Source organism: Corticium candelabrum, chromosome 21 (assembly GCF_963422355.1).
Source record: "Corticium candelabrum chromosome 21, ooCorCand1.1, whole genome shotgun sequence".
NCBI classification, from domain to species: domain Eukaryota; kingdom Metazoa; phylum Porifera; class Homoscleromorpha; order Homosclerophorida; family Plakinidae; genus Corticium; species Corticium candelabrum.
The window spans coordinates 5,386,121-5,404,860 of NC_085105.1; the positions used below are offsets into that span (position 1 = coordinate 5,386,121).

An 18,740-nucleotide genomic window follows, 5' to 3' on the forward strand; every position below is an offset into this window, starting at 1 on the left:
TGTATGAAATGGGGTATGAGGATCAATACTGAAACAACTAAAATTCTGAGCATTGGTGCTGAAGAAGCAAACATCTCAATTATTGCTGGTCGTGTCCTGGAGAATGTTTGTGAATTTTGCTATTTGGGCAGCATTGTGACTATGTTTGGAGATTGTCACGCAGAGGTTGTTGAATGTATTCAGAGAGCTAACAGGACATTTTGTTCTTGTAAACATAGAGTTTTCACAAACTGAGGATTTAGCAAGAACACAAAACTGTCAGTCTTTAGGTCACTAGTGATGCCAGTTTTATTATACCATTTTATACCACTTTCATATGAGCTGTATTAGATCTATCTTGGGTGTAATAAGACTGAACAAAATAAGAAATACCATTGATTTGAAATCTGCCAAGGAACCAATCGAACATCAAATTCAACATCAAAGATCACAATGGCTTGGTCACTTAGAATGGATGAACGTCTTTCGTCCATAAAAGTTGTTGCTGAGAAGCAAGGTGAAAAATGTGAAACACCCTCAGCATGGCCAAAGAACAGGTGGGTTGATACCATACAATGAGACCTGGCGTCATTGAATATTAACCTGTCACTACACCTACACCTTGGTTGGCATTACATGTCAACACTTTTGTGAGTGCTTGCCTGACTCTAGGAGATTGTCAGTGCAGTTGCTAAGTTCTCCTGTGTAGCACACGAAGCCCAGTCTCAGTGCTGGGGCATAACCTAATGGGGCAGCTCTTTAAATTTGATTATTTGTTTGCCTTGTGTGCTCTGCACATGTGTCCATGTGTGTGATTTTCCTGGAATAATGATGTGTGTCTTATAGCTATCAGGATGCTTTACACATGGAGCAGGATTTTGTTTCTTATTTGGAGAATGGGAATTTGGAAGATGCAGAGACACTCTATGGCACTATACATGCCATGTTTGGCAGTTGTGCTGATTCAAGTATACTGTCCACACATTTAGTTGTGCTTATACATTTTCAATGATTTTCTTTTTAGCGTTAAGAAAGCCTGTGCTTCCTGATTTTTTACTTCGCTTTTCTCCCGGTTGGATTTACACACGAATTATGGGATTGGCAGTTGAGATGTTACAAAAACTGAGAGATTATAAAGGTGCTGTTGAATTGCTAGAGCAACTGTTGGAACAGAAAGCATTTTGTGGTGGCAAACGTGGCTATTGGTGGGACAGACTTGCATTAAATCTCAACCAACATTTGAAACTTGCAGAGAAGGTACAGTAGCATAGAAAGTCGCTTTGACTATTGTTTCTCTATTTTGTTGATCGTACACACACACACACACACACACACACACACACACACACACACACACACACACACACACACACACACACACACATACAGTCAAGTGTCACTTAACCGACCCTGTTTTGATCGGACCGCAGTTGGATAAGTGAAAATGTTGGATAACTAAAGCTGTTATGAACTCAACTATTGTTCATATTATACGGCATTTTTTCCACATTAGGTATACTGAATGTAGATGTAGATGAATGTAGAATACAATGAGAAGAAACACTTGAACTCACTCTCAACTTGTTTCAAGAAATAACTGACATGCATGTGGATGTACATGTACGTACACGTATGCAGCTGACCAGCCACGTGATCATCCACGTGACAAGCTTGATCTGTCGGATAAGTGAACATCGGATAACTGACACGTGACTATATATATATATATATATATATATATATAATATGTCTTGTCATCTCATTTCTACATTTGTCAGTTTTTGGGTTTTTGTTCTTTACGTACTTGTTTACGTATGAGTCTATTGTTTTGTGCTTGTTTTTCATGTCGTGGCTCTCCTTGCTATCTGTTTCATTTCTTGTTGGTTTGTCTGTTTGTTTTGTTGCTCTCCTTGCTAGCTGCTTCATTTTCTTGTTGGTTTGTCTGTTTGTTTTCGTGGCTCTCCTTCCTAGCTGTTTCATTTTCTTGTTGGGTTGTGTGTTTGTTTCCTGTATGTCTGTCTGTCAGCTTGGGCCAGGCAAAATTGATTCACAGTTTATCATTATCGCCTGCATCATATTCTGGGAAAACGAAATACTGTAAATCAACGAACAAAAACATTTGTAAACGTTGATGATGTATAAATGGTACTCACGACACGATTCAGGGTCAATCGTCACGGTGTAACTGGGAGTTGTACTCAACAAATGTACTTTAGCTACACTACGACACCCAGCTCATGGCAGGGTACCGGTCACTCGCCTTTGTACTTCCCTCTTGCGCACGCCAACATGTGATACAGTAGAGATTGGATATCACGACACCTCTTGGAGGCTTATAAACATGTCACTAAATCCGAAGTTGGGGAACCTTCAGTGTACGATTGCAGTGCATGGACAGTCTTGAGAAGGGTAATTGACAGTGTGAGTTTGTTGAACATTGCCACTTTTCTGTGCAGAACATCAACGTGAAATCAACAGAATCGAAACCATAGCAATACGCGTTACTATCTGATAAGCGCATATGCATGTGTCTTATCTCACCAGATGTCCGTTTGTCTGGCACGCGTGACCCATGATCATTATTAGTACTATGAGAAATCTTTCTCCATTAAAACATGCTCAGTACGTAGCCTCGACACTAGGCCTTCTTTCGCTTTCTGTGGTCCTTCCAAGCGAGGATAGCAATGGGGTGGTATCACATGATATTGTCTCCGTAAAGCGAAGGGAGGCCTAGTAACTCCTTATGTCATTAGAGAACTTAACTAATTATGTCATTAGGAAAACCCACCTATTGTTGGTTTGTTTCATATTGCTAAAGACTTGCAAAAAGATATCAGGTATGTTTTAGTTTACAGCAGGGTATGCCGTCATACCAAAGGTGTTGGAACAGAAAGGCGCGAAATGCAGTCAGTAACTATGCATGCAGGCCTTTGCGATGCTGCTTACTGTTTAGTTAGCTTAGAGAAACGAGCGCAATGACTGTACGGCCATGTCGCGCGCAAAAGACAACGTGCAGACTCTGTCCTCTCTTGTCGTTGACTAGAAGACGATGCAATAGCGACTAGGCTACTGTACATGTACGCATTTGTCTTAAACTATCATCGTGCTCCCAGAATCGATCGAAAGCCATTGGGACTATGCGTGAAATTTCTACGTGGCTGATGTCAGCCTGAAGCTACTCCAGAAGCAGTCGCTGTACGCGACTAAAAGAGATACCTTCACTCGCTGTGATGTAGAGAGAATAGTGGAATTGTTTCCAACTTACAAACGCGCCCAAACGATATTCTTTGATCAGTACACGTCTGGCGCACAAGCTGTTGTAGCACACTAAATGACACCTGTGAGGTGGGCGATTGTTTGCTGATCTCCGCATGTTTCAGAGGAAATAATCGGGAAGTAACTCAAATGTGATTTACAGTCGACCAATCAACATTTGCCAAATAGATCAGGTGACAATCTAGTTTGTCTTTTTGCACGTGACTTAGGGGTACAGTCTTTGCGCTTGTTTCTCTACGCTAACTAAACAGTAAGCAGCATCGCAAAGGCCAGCATGCATGGTTACTGTCTGCATTTCGCGCCTTTCTGTTCCAATACCTTTGGTATAACGGCATACCCTGCTGTAAACGAAAACACACTTGACATCTTTTGCATTTCTTTAGCAATATGAAACAAACCAACAAAACGTGGGTTTTCCTAATGACAATTAGTTAAGTTGTCTAATGACATAAGAGTTACTAGGCCTCCCTTCGCTTTTTGGACATAACGTCACGTGATACCGCTCCATTGCTATTCTTGCGTGGAAGGACCACCAAAAGCGAAAAAGGCCTCGGTGTCGAGGCTACTCAGTACGTTTCTTACACTAATGCTAGCACAGAACAATTTTTGAAATGAATAATTTGGAAAATCCACAGTTACTCTGGGATGTGGTGTGAGCGACAAAAATTAGTAAGCATTTAGCTAACTTTATACTAAACTTGAGATTGCTTACGAAAGTTAGATGCTTACGAATTTTGTTGATTTATAGTAAGATTCATTATTCATTATTAAACTGTCTATATGGACCAGATGAATCTATCTGTATTGACTGTGGGAGCTCAACTGAACTGACGCTCCGAAATATTTTATCCTTATTGTCATGATGGTGCTTTGTTTAACAAATCAACAAGCGCCCGTTGAAACATCAAAAATGTTATAGTAAAACAAGTTTTATCAATACTAACTACGTCCAAACTTGATAGCGAACCATAGAGCTCTAGTGCCAGTCGATAGTAATATACAGATAGTTTACTATAACTGCAACATATTTACTAAATAATGAAAAATGACTGATCGCCTGCATGTCCTCGTGAAAGGCTGGGCAATAAACTGTGAATCAAGTTTTGCCTGGCCTTATTTGTGTATCTGTACATATGTTTTCGAACATGAATGACAGTGCACCTGCTACAAATAGGCAATAACGTATGTTTCTTATGAGATTGCATAACTAGAGATCAGTAAATGGCTATGTTAACAGTAGTAGTTAGTAAGACTTCCAATTTAGCTGGATACAATGTTAGATTTATTTTTTCTTATCGTACGTATAAGATGAAACAATTGCAGAAATTTGTATTGGAGGTTTGCTAAGAAATCGACAGAAAGAGCATATTGGCAGATTTCTTGGTGGTTGGACATCGTTGTTGGATAACTGGTATACATGTATGTACGATATTCTTCACCCACTGGCCACGTCATTGAGGATTTGCGATTGACAGCTGCGTTCATGGCCATCACTGGTTAGGCACAACAGAGGGCAAGCAGGGTTTAGCATCTTGTGGCCTCATCCGCGTGACGTATCATGATGCCTGATCCATGTGGGTAATAATAATGTCAACATACATGGCAGATTTTATATTGGCAGTATTTATTTATATAACTCAAGACATTGCATATACAGGGCGATTAGGACTGACTTTGAGGCTTCTGTCTCATCGTCCAGAACTGCAGCAGGTCATCTGGCATGTGAATGGTTAATGCAACCTTTACGCTTCAGCAGCACTACACTTAGAGAACTCTTTTCTGTTGACTGAGATAGTGTGTTCCTTCTTTTGTTGTAGATATATGTAGTATTTTTCTGTTTAGTCTTTTTCGCTTTCTTTTATGTTTAATTTGCACCATGTTTATGTGTGAGACGCAGATATATATATATATATATATATATATATATATATATATACACACTGTAAATATATATATTCTATATATATATATGTATATATATATATATTCTATCTATCTATATATATATATATATATATATAATATACCCGTATGTTGGATGGCAGCGCACGCTGTTTGAACTCTGTGTGACATTTTCTCGTTGTTCTGGGTAGTTTTGTTTCTCACAACGTATCGGTGAAGTTTTGTAGTTGCTGGAGGTGTTCAGTTCTCTCAGATATTGTTGTCTCGCTATGCTGTGTCTCTCGAGGCTTATCACATTCGTGTGGGCTTGTTCACCTCTGTACAGCTTCATTATCACTCTTCGGTTGAACATTGTGGAATTTCCCCTGTCGGAAGCAGAAGTGAATGCCGAGGTACGGGAAGTTTGAGGCTTACCTTGCTGACCGTTCTCTGTTTGACTTCCGCCAGTTTGATGTTACGCTGCGGAGACATTCACCCTCATCTGGGTCTTGCCCAGAGAGAAAATGGCCAGCCTAGCATTACTTTGCTTTTCCCTGAGTGTTCACCTTGTGCTGGCCAGGTCTCTCGCACTTGCCTGCTTTGTGCTACTGAATTCCATGAGGAGTCGGCTTTCTGGCATCATCTCAACGTAGAGCACGTCTCAAGACATTCTTTTCCTTCAGCAGGGTTCTTGGAGGATCACGGTCGGAACGTTTTTTCCACATGTGGTTGCGTTTATGCTAGAAGGTGGAAATTTTGTCGTTGTACTTTTGTCGATGAATTTGTGTACCGCTCAAAGCTTTTTCTCAAACTTTAATCTTGCCAGGTGAAATTCGGGAAAGAAGATGTAGTGTACAACTTGAAAATCATATAGGCACTGATGAGCCTGCCTTTTATTGCAAAAGGAACTGTAGTCTCAGCTGGATGTCATTTATTTTCAGTCTCTCAAGGACATGAGCAGTGTGAGAGACAGAGCAAGGTTTAGTACAATCTCGTCCGCTTATGCTGGAGCATAGCTGAGGGAATTCCCAAACCAAAATCTTGGCCTATCCATGCTTCAACATGATGAGTTCATTATTGCCATCAGGATTTTGCTTAGCATTCCTCTGTTTCTGGATTCTCCTGATTTGCTCAGTTGTGTTTGTGGCAGTATCAGCTTTTAGCAGACGTCATAATGCTTTATGTGACATTATTTGGCATGCCTTACTGATAGACAACGAAGCAGCCAGGAGAGAACAGACATGTTCTAGTAATTGGAAGGCTCGTCCTGGTGACATGTTTCATCCAGACTTTGTTGATGGCAGGCCTGCTTTCTTTGACGTAACAGTTCGTAACAATGTCCAAGCTAAGTACATATGTGAAGCTGCAGAAATGGCTGGAGCTGCTGCAAGGGCAGGAGAATTGGAAAAAGGATTACAAACACGAGCAGTCGGTATTAAAATGTGGAGGACTGTTTTATCCTCTGGTCAGGGTTCAAAAAACCAGGTCGCCAATTTGGCAACTAGAAATATTTGGTAGTTTCTAGTCTTTTGTGGCAGCAGCTCAAGGATGCAACCATCTGCTCAGCAGATGTTTTGTGTTACAATTTAGGTATGTTGCCACCTTCTATGTTTACTATTTAGTGGCACCCTGTGACTTATGTCATCTGCTTAGCACCTTCGCTATATTGTGTAACAATGTATCACCTAGCAATCTATTGCGAGTCGTTGCTATTCTCTGGTACACCTTCATTTTTATGGACTCTACTGCCTGTACCGATCTCATTGGTCTCTGCCATCAGTTTCAGACAAACCCAACTAAAGACCTTGCAGGCGTGTATAGTTTTTCAAACAATCGCAGTTACTCCTATCCTTCATTTGCTATACCAACAAATCCAAGTCAACAGCTCTATCATTGACGAGACGCCATTGCGCAGCAACTTCTCCCAAATGAAACATGAAATCGGCAGCCAATCGTAGTTGAAGGTGACGGCAACTGCCTATTTAGATCTTTTTCTATGCTGTTCAAAGGAAACAAAGAATCTGATCATTTTGAATTGAGGCAAATAAAACTATTATGTAGATCTTTGCGAACAGTGGGCGTAAGAAGTGGCAAAACAAACAGCTATTTCCACAGCAAGCTGCTTGAGTGTCTTGCCATCAAAAGAACTACCAGGTACGTCCAGGAGCTCATATGTTTCCCAATGCTACTAAGAAAATTTGTTCAGGCAAAAGTTTCTGCATGTCCAGTTCTGAAATCTAGGTATTGAATGATGTCACACACTATTGAAGCGCTACAATAATAAGAGTTTATCACGTGCGTTCCAGAGATTAGCACAGCTAGCCTTAGGAAACCACGTGGGGTGTGGGGTTTTTCTTGAGAGTTACCAGATGTACTGTTCTCAGCAAATCAATAGTGGCACTGAGTCATATAGAGAATTAAGAAAACACTCAAAGAATGCTTGTCCTAGTGGATGGATTGCCAGGATGTGGATGTGATGACAAACCACATAGGCACATTAATTAACATTACAAAACCACACAACCACATTTTTGTTTGGTTGTAGCTATACAATTTAGTTGAAAGTTTCTATAAAATATGAATACTCATACTATTACATAAAAAGAATCCCAAGTACAATACTGTAGATTGATGTGTTTACTAGCCAATGTTTATCCAACGTTATTGCAAATTCCTAGTTAGGTCTTAATTTAATGTAAAACATGATAATCTGAGAAAGGGTCTTAACAGTGATATTAATGGCTTTTTCACTTCTGGAATCTCTGACTTAGAAACTAGTAAAAGTTTGGCGACCAACCGTTCCTCTAGGTGGCAAAACTGGCGACCAGACTCAAACACATTTTTTGAACCCTGTCTGGTGCTGGAATCATTTGGCTTTTGGACTCAAGGAAGTCTTCAGACGTTGAGAACTATTGAATCCAAAAAAGTACAGCCTGTAATGGCATCGATTTACAACAAGCGTTCTCCAACCTTTTGCAACAGCTCTCTGTTTGATTGTGGCAACACAATGCTAGAATGATAATTTGTAGATATTTGCTAGAAACTGAGTTTGACATGTGGGATTTGCCTACATGTAGAATATTTAGGGTTTGGTTTTGTTGGGAATGGTGCTTGTTTTTTGGGGTCGGCCACTTAGGGATGTAGTAGTTATACAGTATATACATATACATATATATATACATATATATAATATATATATATATATATATACATATATATATATATATATATATATATATATATATACATATATATATACATATATATATATGTATATATATATATATGTATATATATATATATATATACATATACATATATGCTCGCTGAAAAATCTGCCAAAATAAATTTCCCACCAGTATTTCATCTGATTGTTTATGCAGTCTTTAGATGCCATTTCTCGTGGTCTTGCTGATGATCATGTACGGACAGGTCATCGGTTAGCACTGATAGGAAGAGCAAGGAGAATCTGTTCCTCTTCTAGCCACACCGAATTTAGAGATCAAATTGCCAAGTTCCCACTTCCCTATCAACATGAACCAAAGGAGGTAACTTTGGAATGTCAGATGTATGTCAATGTCTTGTTTTTATTTTTGTAATGTTGTAGGTAGAAATTAATGGCAGTGTAATAGCAGACGGGGTTTCTGGTCGGAAAACAGTGTTTATAATGGCAGATGAGTCTTTTGCTGCTGAAGATGGTGACTTTATGTTGTCATCTGTTGAAGACCTTGCACTGAAGCACTATTTGCAAGCTGAGAAATGGGAGCATGGCTTGCATGCTGAAGGAAGCTCATTAACTGCTGTATTTTGTTTACTACTGTGGGATGTCATATTTGCAAGCGGAGTGCCAGATGTCTTCAGAACAAAGTATCAGGTTATAGTATATACGTGTTGTAGGAGCTGATGTTTGTGGATTGTGCTTTTATCGCTTATTGACACTAGCATAGTTTTACTTTAACTTAACAGTTGAGATAATTTAGCAGGCAGTTTACTGTGAGGTAATGCTGTATTAGAATGAAATGGGTCTTATAGTGGAATTGTTGATGATGTATTGACAATTTATAATAGGCCTTATTCGCATTTGTAAGATTAAAATCAATATCTACTATAAAAAGCTGCGGTGGGACCAAAAAAGCGTTTAGCATCTCATTTTTGAGTGTCACATTGCGTGTACACGTAGCTAGCAAACGTAGGAACGGGATGCAAACTCACCAAAGCTGAACTTGTGTGCAAGACAATGCAGCTATGTATTTGCTGGAACAATGGTCACCAAACACGGATATTGCCTAGATTCGTGGTCAACAGCGAATACAGTTGTGGGGAGCGGTAATTAGTCACCAATGTTCTTGTTCAGGTTGTTCTGCGTTGGAGCTAGGGCATTAACTGCAGGACTGTGAAGAGGATCCACCACTAAGCAGGTTGTAAGCCATGATTACGCGTGTTGTGCGGACATTAGTGAGGACATTATGTCAGTTACATCCGGATCTGTAGGAACACGTGTCTAAACAAACTGGTGTGATCTCACCAACTGATTCTAGTCAACACTGGAAACGATGGTGCATTCTAGCTAGATGCAAGCTAAACGTCGAAACACATCTCTCAAGTCACGCATTACAACACAAAGCAAGCAATTTACCAAACAACGTACTGGAAGATCAGTTTACATGGTTTAGTACGTGTTTGCTAGATGTTACGCAATGTGACACTCGAAAAGGAGACGCTAAACGCATTTTTGGTTCCACCACAGCCTTTTATAGTAGTTGTTGATTTGAATCATATGAATGCACATAAAGCCTATTATGACTGCTATTTTAGCCTAAGTAACCAGACAGGTATTCTGTGTCAACCTGTTGGAAGTGAAGCTGTTTGCTAACTTGTTTGTGTTCAGATCTTGTTGGATGTTTACATAGATGCTCAACAAGATCTAAAAACAAGCAAGTTAGCAAACAGCTTCACTTCCAACAGGTTGACACTGAATACCTGTCTGGTTCCTTAAGCTCATGAGATGGTTGGCATGTACTGAGTTTATTGTGCAGCCATTTTAGATATGTTGCCGTGGGTTTTTATTTTTGTTTCTGAGACTAGATTTTTGATGATTATCTTGTCTGTTAGTAGTAGTTTTTGTGTGTAATTGCATTATATAATAGTAGCTGTATTTTCTTGTTAAATTGTTGTAGGCTTCTCCTCTTGACTTCGACACTGATCACTTTTATGAGAGCAGGAAAGACTTGATTGAAAAGAGGCTTGCTACAATGAGCAATGCAAACAATGATGTGAGAAGATTGAAACAAACATTATCTGTATGGTCTATTATGCCTTGCAAATGACAGTCTAAGATATGAAATGGGTTTCTACTTGGTTATTGTTTACTGTTGGATGGTTTTGCAACTAGAAGAATTGTCCAAACAGTGCATTGGAATGTTTCAGGTTATGTACATGGGTGGACTTGGACACGATCATACGATCATGACTAGCTTTAATTAAGTTGCTTTCATGAAAACCAGTGAAAATGAGAGTGTTATATGTTTATTATTTGTGACGATGGTTGCTGACTGACAGGAAAGCCATGGCAGAAAGTTTAGGTGATATAGCATCTACTCTGTAATATATAATGAGTTCTGTTGTTTTGTTTGAGGTGTTCCTTAATTGCTTGTTGATTTGATGTCTCAGCTATGTACTAAATTGTGGTTCATCTTGCTTGTATAAAGTCCTGAATACACCGTTTTCTGATCAAATTCACAGGTAATCGCTTCAATTTACGTCCTGTCCGATCAAATATGATGGTAGTCACTTCAAGTTGCACGTCTTGTTAATTCAAAATTTGTTATCAGTCATATCAAATTGGCATTTTGTCACTTCAAATTTATCATTAGTCAAGCAATTTGGTAGTATGTCAAATCAAATATATTGGTTGACACTTTGAATTCAGAATGTATCAAACGAATTCATTCTCCATCATTTCAAATACCTGTCACTTCCAATACCTGGTCGAGACTTCAAATTCACACTTTACAGAAGCCACTTTCCTCCATTACGTAGTCACTGCAATGAGTCATTCAACTCGGCCAATCCAATCCCTTCATTCTCACCTAAGAAGTCCACATACAAGTACGACGAGAGCGCTATATGTACTTGTTGTACTTGGAGAGAATGGAGGGTGGACTGGCAGAGTCAAGCCACTTATTAGGGTGAATATGAAATGTTCCAAACTGGCTTTTGTGAAAGTTTGAAGTGATGTATCACAGATTTAAAGTGACAGAGAATGAACTTGTTTTGATATACATGTATTGTGAATTTGAAGTGTCAAACAAGGTTTGACATAATGAAATTTGATTTGACTACTGATGAACTTGAATTGACAAGATTTACTGATTGCCAGCACATTTGATCTGACATAATGGTGAAATTGACGTAATTACTACTTGCAAATTTAATCTGTGAAGGGTGGAGATATACTCGGGTAATTTAATTAAGTTAATTAAGTTGCTGGAGGGTCTTATAATCATTTGCTAGATGTTACTTATCACAGCATTTGTATTTTTATGCGTATCTTTAGAATATATTTCTACTTCTGTTTTAAGGATTTATGTGACATGATTGCCGGTACCTGGAATACCCACTATGGTCAGATGTGCATGGGAATGAATTGGAATTTATTTCCAGGTCAACTCAGGGATGCCCAGGTAGGTGTGTATGCTTGAGCAATCAGGGTACTTGGGAGTTGTTTCAGTGAATTATCCAGGATCTTGTTGTCTGCATTGGTGGTTGTCTGTTATCCAAGATTTGTGGACGACTTGCCAAAGATTACCACCACTGTCGAGGAGGTGTTCCTGATCTCACTTTGTGGTCACCTACAACTCATACATGCAAAGTAACAATATTCTTTTGACTGATTCAGCTGATTGAGTGTTATTTTTCTGGTAGTTTGTGGAGGTGAAAGGACCCGGAGATCGTCTGTCTCCAAAGCAAGTTCTTTGGCTTGATTTTTTGACAGGATTGGGAGTGGATGCTGAAGTTTGTAAAGTCAAAGGTTCCGTACTGTGTTAATGCTGTCATTTATGGATCACGTATGTGTAGTTTCTGTGTTATGTGTAGCTGTGGGAAGTCGTGGAATTAGGTAAAATCAAATGTTCCAGATATATTAGAGTTCGGCAATACATACCGTCAGGCACTTATTCCTTTAGTTGCTTGACATCTGCACTTGCAGTAGTTTTGTGCTAACTGGTTGATTGCTTATTATTAATTATTATGTAAGATTTGTATCGTTATAGCCCTCAATAATGGGCAAGTGGGGTCTTTATCCCCATCTGGGCGCTCACCAACCCGACAGGTGAGCCCAGAAGAGTACATGTTTCTGTGTAGTGCACACGGCGAGCAATGACTAGGCAATCGATATAGATTGCAGGCATTACGGTGACCGCGAACTCGGTTTAGCGCGCCTACTGGATATCAATGACCCCAGGAAAGCGCTGAAACGAGTCGTAGTCTCATGGGCAAAGCTAGAGAAATGAGAAAGAAAGACAGACAAGTTTCATAATTTACTGTCGTCACTGGGATTTGAACCCCCAAACCGTGGAGTGGTATAACCATCGCTAATCACTAAGGACCCTCAACTGGGCGCCCACCAACCCTGCAGGTAAGTCCCAGAGAGATGGTACATATTTTCGTGTAATCCATATGGTGCTAGTAACTGACATATCGATTATGTGCTTGCGCTACGGGGATTTCGCCAGCCCTGACAGTACACCCAGTGGATATCAATGACTACCAGGAAGCTCATTGCCAACGATCCCACGCCAGATCACAGAAACTCCCCATTGACGGAAACAAGTCTACTCTCACAGACATAGCCGAATAGACAGCAAGAAAGGACCAACAGGCTCGTTCATTATATTGCTGTCACCACCGAGGATTGAACCCAGGCCATATCATGGTCAGAGAACCAGTAGTCTAATCACGTATGTCGTCACATTCTCTAGGTAGGGTAGGCGGGTTCTTTACCCTCAACTGGGCGCCCACCAACCCGGCAGGTAAGTCCCAGGGAGGTACTACATGTTTTCTTGTAATCCATATGGCGCTAGTAACTGGATCTTTTTATCGATTATTGATTGCGTGAGCTAGGAGGAATTCGCCAGCTAGAACAGCACGCCCAGTAGATATCAATGACTACATTGCCAAGATCCCCACGCCAGATCACAGAAACTCCCCATCAACGTAAACAAGTCTACTCTCAGACATAAATAGACGGTGAGAAAGAACCAACAGACTCGTTTCGTTATTCTACTGCTCTCGCCGCAATCCAGGCCATCATAGTCTGAGAACCAGAACCCTAACCACTACTAGGCTAGAGTGGCTTATTGTTATTACTAGTAATTGAAGCTGTGTTTACACCGTCGCTTCCACAGCTATGAGCCCTCAAAGTCCTGAACACCACGTAGTCGCGAAGAATTACAAATCTACACGCTATTTTCTTCTAGACGTGTTACCTGTAAAATATGTCTAAAATCGTACATAGCGAAAGCCGTTTCGCATAACCGCAAAGTCCTAATGTAATGTAGTAATATAATAGTTTTACGTCTTAGCGCACGTTAGCATATCAGTGGTTATATAACACATCGCTTACTTAGAATATATCAGTCTTTTTACCTGCAATCGCCATGTAGCACATTGGTGACAGGAGTGGGATTTTAGAATGCAACGTGATGCGCCTCAGGTTTTCGATGGAACTGGAAATTCACTTTCCTTTCTAGACCGTATTACTGTCTGGACAGCACTCAAGGGTTTTGAGGGAGAAAAGAAGGCACTCGCCCTAGCATCCCGATTAGAAGGGGCGGCCTTTGAAAACTATCGACGTCTGGACAGTGAGGAAAAGCAAGATTTTGATGTTATCGTGGTTTCACTAAAGAGGGAGTTCCTCAGTGGGGCAATAGATAGGCGGCTCGCGGTGGAGGAGTTGCGTGGCAGAAAATGGAAACAGTTTGAAGAACCTCTAGCGGCGTTCGCGCACGACATTGACAGGTTAGTACGGCTAGCGTATCCGGGGTTTGATAGTGGGTCCGCGATTACTTTGGCCAGAGACGCCTTTCTAGATGGTCTACCAAGAGAATTCCAAATTCTGTTGAGAAGAGACAAGACTACTAACGCTAAAGTTGTCAAAGAATTAGCTGAGGAAGTCAACCAACTTCGATTAGCCGGAATTCCCTCAGTCAGACCGGCACCGGCAAATGCAAGTCCAGTCAATCAAAACGGTTCACCGGCTTCAGCAGTCAATCAAGTTTCCGGATGTGACATGGAAATCTACAACGATATGTCATCTACTCGTCAGACAGTTACCGCTTTTGGCAACGACAGTTTAGACACCCAAGCGACAGTGCAGTCGATGCGTGGTAGCAGTCGCGGTCGGATGTGAACACCTATAAGGAAGTATCAGCAACCTTGAGACCCGATGCTTGGTAAGAGATGTTATATTTGTGGTGATATTGAACACCTCCGGTCTAGTTGTCCTCATTTTCACGATTGTCATCGATGTTTGAGACCGGGGCATGTTGCCCGAAACTGCACTGCTGCATCTCCTGCATCAAAGAGAGGAGGTCAGATCACTAATTTAGCCACGGCTCTTCACGGTCTAATTATGGTTACCCCTAATATTGACCAGCAACCTCTTTCTTTTTTGGTGGATACAGGAGCAGACATCAGCTTGATACCACTTGATGTTGTTCAGATGAACCACATGACAGTTAGAAGGAATATTGTTCGACAACCAATAATGGTACTACCTTACAGTGTGAGGGAACTGTAGTTACGTCGTTTCAGTTGGGATCTCAAAAGGCATACAGTTCATTTCACGTTGTGCAAGGAATCGACTGTGGGGTTTTGGGCACTGATGTTCTGTCGACCCTTGAGGTCCAGATAGATGTCGCTAATAGAAAGTTGTTCTTGAAAGGGGAAGAAGTGACAACATTCCAACCAGTCAAATCAGAACCGACAAGGTCTGAAGTGCATTTATTGAAGTTTGGTCGGGTGTATTCACCAAGCAGTGTACTAGTCGGGCCTGGGCAAGAAACCACCATTTGGGAAAATATACACTCCAATGTTACTAGTGAATGGACAGGAATCATGGAAGTAGTGGATGAGTTATCTGATCGTTCAGGACTTTTGGGATGTGCTACCTATTGTGTTGGAGGAAAAGGGAGAGCTGTTCCGGTGAGAGTTATGAATGTCTGCACAGAACCTGTAGTAATACATAAAGGACAGAGTTTGGCGGAATTTACTGAAGCGACTGCGTTGGATGGGGTGGATCGAAGACCAGTTGGAAAGAGTACCGATATTTACAACCCAATGGTTGACATAGATCGGGTGAGTCATTGAGCTCTGATGAGAAACAACAATTGGAGAATCTTCTAAAACGTCATCGGGACGTGTTCACTTATCCAGGCAATGAAGGGTATTCAGTGGATGTTGAACATACGATTCCGCTTACTACCAAAACTCCAATAGCTTGCCGCCCTCGACGTCTACGTACAAGATGGAAAGCTGAGGTTGAAGATGAGGTGAGACGATTACGGCGAGATGGGATAATTCGACCATCTACTTCTGGATATGCGGCACCTATATGTCCAGTTAGAAAGAGTGATGGGAGTCTTCGTTTATGCGTAGACTACAGACAGTTAATTAATTAAATGGTAAAACTAAAGACACAGCAATACCAACTGGAAATCTTCAAGAGGTGATTGAGTCACTATCAGGAGCAAAATTTTTTAGCATCTTGGACTTGGCAAGAGGATGTTTTCAAGTGCCAATCGTGGAAAAGGATAAGGAAAAGACAACGTTCCGGACACCAGGTTTGTATGAATTCAACAGAATGCCCTTTGGGTTGAAGGGAGCTCCAGCAACGTTTTGTCGAATGATGTCACTAGTTCTGGGACGCTTAACACCTATTCAGCTAGTCCTCTATATGGATGATCTCTGCATAGTTTCAGATACATTTCAGTTACATTTGGATCGGTTGGAACAAGCATTTACAGCTCTTCATAAACACGGACTTCGACTTAATGCACAGAAATGTCAATTTGTTACAACTCAGGCAATATTCTGTGGATTTCGTATTAGTGCAGAAGGAATTAATCCTGATCTAGAAAAGGTTGCTGCTATTGAAAGAATACCTACACTCACTACTGTCAAGGAGGTGAGGGTTTTCTTGGGCATCACTGGTTTTATCGTCGATTTATTCCACGGTATGCTACAATTGCAGCACCTTTGACATCTATGTTAGCTGGAGAACAGAAATTTCAGTGGTCAACTCATTGTCAAGATGCATTTAATACTTTGAAGCGAAAACTGTCTTCAGCACCGATCTTGACTCATCCTGTGGCAAATAAACCATTTGTTTTGACTACAGATGCATCAACTGTAGGGATTGGTGCAGAACTGGCACAAGTAAGTTCAGAAGGACTACGGCCGATTGCATGTTTTAGTAGAGTTTTGTCTAAGACAGAGAGATGATACTCTACATATGATAGAGAATTTCTTGCAGTCGTTATGGCAACTCGTCACTTTCGACACCATTTGCTTGGAACAAAATTTTTGCTGCGGACTGATCATTTTCCACTCCAATATTTATCTACTGCCAAAGACCCGTGAGGCCGTCGTGCCAGATGGATAGCGGAATTACAAGAATACTGTTTCACTACTGAATACGTAAAAGGAGATCAAAATAGAGTGGCGGATGCTCTCAGTCGCCTTGGATTTGGTAATGACGAAGAACAGTTTACTCAGGAAGACAATATAACAAGCCCCGCGTCATTGTTTTCGCCTCAAGGAAGCTCGCCAACAGTTTATGTTGAGCGATTGCTGGACGACAAACACTTTCAAGGACTTCCAGAGGAGAGATCGTGTGCTATCAGCGACATCTAGCCATGTTAGTGGAGATACATCGAAGCAATTGAGTTTGGATCATCCAGAACAACTACAAGTACAACGTTTACTACGGTGGAAGTTAATGCTATCTAAAGATGGAATATTACATAGAACATCATCTCAAGGGCATTCGCAGATTGTCGTACCTATTGCTCTGATACCTGAAGTACTTTGGCTGGCGCATGATAATGCCTTCTCAGGACATCAGGGTGTCAAGAAGACATTGACTCGGACATTGAATCGATTTTGGTGGAGCACTGTAAACAGAGATGTAATGGATTACACCAAATCTTGTCATACATATGGGGAAAGGATGCCACCACATCAAAGAGCGCGAGCTCCGTTGAAAGAACGCCCTATAGCAGAGAAACCGTTTGAGAGAGTCGAAATAGACATTAAAGGATCGTTACCTCGAACCGACAAGGGACTGCAATTATCTTAGTTAGTCAGGATGCATTTTCCAAATATATGGAATTGTGCCCATTGCAACGGCAGACAACAAAAGAAGTAAGTTGCAAGATTCAAGAATGGATTGGTAGATATGGACTGCCAGAAGTAGTTCATTCCGACAATGGAACATGTTTCACAAGTCAAGCTTTTGAGCAATTTTTGTAGTCAACATGGAATACGACATACTAAGTCAACGGCATATCACTCCCAAGCAAATGGTGCGGTAGAACGTTTCAATAGGACATTGGGAGAAATGCTAGCAAAGGTGATAGATTCTAACCATACAACATGGCAAAACCATTTGACACAAGTCCAACTGGCCTATAATACGTCGTACCATGAGTCGATTGGAGACATTCCATATAGAGTTATTTTCAAAGAGATGCCTAGAACGTTGTTACAAGCTGCAGCAGATTCTGTGTGCAGGGTAACAGAACACAAGACGACATCACCAATGGCTTATGTAAAGTACAGTTTGACATCTGTTCCTGACATGTACCAAAAGGTAAAGAAAAACTACAGTCATAGGTCAAATAAAAGACAGAGACAGTACAACAAATCAAAGTTGCACTTCACCCCATACAGTGTTGGAGATCTAGTGTGGATTACACGTCCTAGTGGAGGGAAACAAGTATCTCGTTCTTTCTGTCCACGATGGACGGGACCTTATAAAGTTGTTAAAAAGATATCCGACATAGTATACAAGGTTCGTCGACCATATGGGAGGAAGGATGTGACTCTCCATCATGATAGAATAAAACCAAATGTACAACGTAACTTGCGTTTTAAAGATATTAGAACAGATGTAAACCAACAGAGGGATCTTTTGGATACTAAAACAAATGTAAACCAACAGAGAGAGATTCTCTCAGATATTTCTACAGACTCTGAGGATAATCCGGAAGAGTTACCTGATCCCGTTGAATCAGATTCTAACTCAAGTACTGAAGCTCCTCAAGTACTTAGAAGATCTCAACGTCAAAGATCTCGCCCACAATATCTGAATGATTATATTGTAGACTCGGACTTTAGCCCTTCGTCTGAGGGGGAGTGATGTAATGTACGTAGTAATAAAATAATAATGGGTGCTCATTGCATTCCCACCTGTGCGAGCGAGCACGTACTATACAGCTGCAGAGTAAAATTTTAAAACAGCGTCTAGAATACGTTGTTCAATACACTAGCGGTATGTAGTAAAAGATCAAGAAAGAGAGCTGCTGCTAGATACCGTAGTAACT

The 18,740-nt window shown here is 40.7% G+C and overlaps 2 protein-coding genes across 3 annotated transcripts; both read left to right on the forward strand.

Annotated features, from left to right (window-relative positions):
- Positions 1-829: 829 nt before the first annotated feature.
- Positions 830-12,632, forward strand: LOC134196439 (fanconi-associated nuclease 1-like). Of its 2 annotated transcripts, none has more exons than XM_062665562.1 (9): positions 830-947; positions 1,004-1,236; positions 8,520-8,684; positions 8,744-9,010; positions 10,314-10,409; positions 11,718-11,819; positions 11,918-12,007; positions 12,061-12,166; positions 12,232-12,632. In XM_062665562.1, exons 1-9 carry the CDS (start codon positions 845-847, stop codon positions 12,255-12,257), a joined length of 1,188 nt encoding a protein of 395 aa, XP_062521546.1. In that variant the 5' UTR covers positions 830-844; the 3' UTR covers positions 12,258-12,632. The 2 variants fall into 2 exon arrangements, with proteins under 2 accessions (XP_062521546.1, XP_062521545.1); XM_062665561.1 differs by having other exon boundaries at positions 11,879-12,007; positions 12,232-12,630.
- Positions 12,633-13,828: 1,196 nt separating this feature from the next.
- LOC134196207 (uncharacterized) lies at positions 13,829-17,494 on the forward strand. The gene is made up of 7 exons (XM_062665283.1): positions 13,829-14,541; positions 14,635-14,872; positions 14,920-15,492; positions 15,634-15,686; positions 15,898-16,346; positions 16,409-16,572; positions 16,955-17,494. The coding sequence occupies exons 1-7, from the start codon at positions 13,829-13,831 to the stop codon at positions 17,492-17,494; spliced, it is 2,730 nt and encodes a 909-aa protein (XP_062521267.1).
- Positions 17,495-18,740: the final 1,246 nt, after the last annotated feature.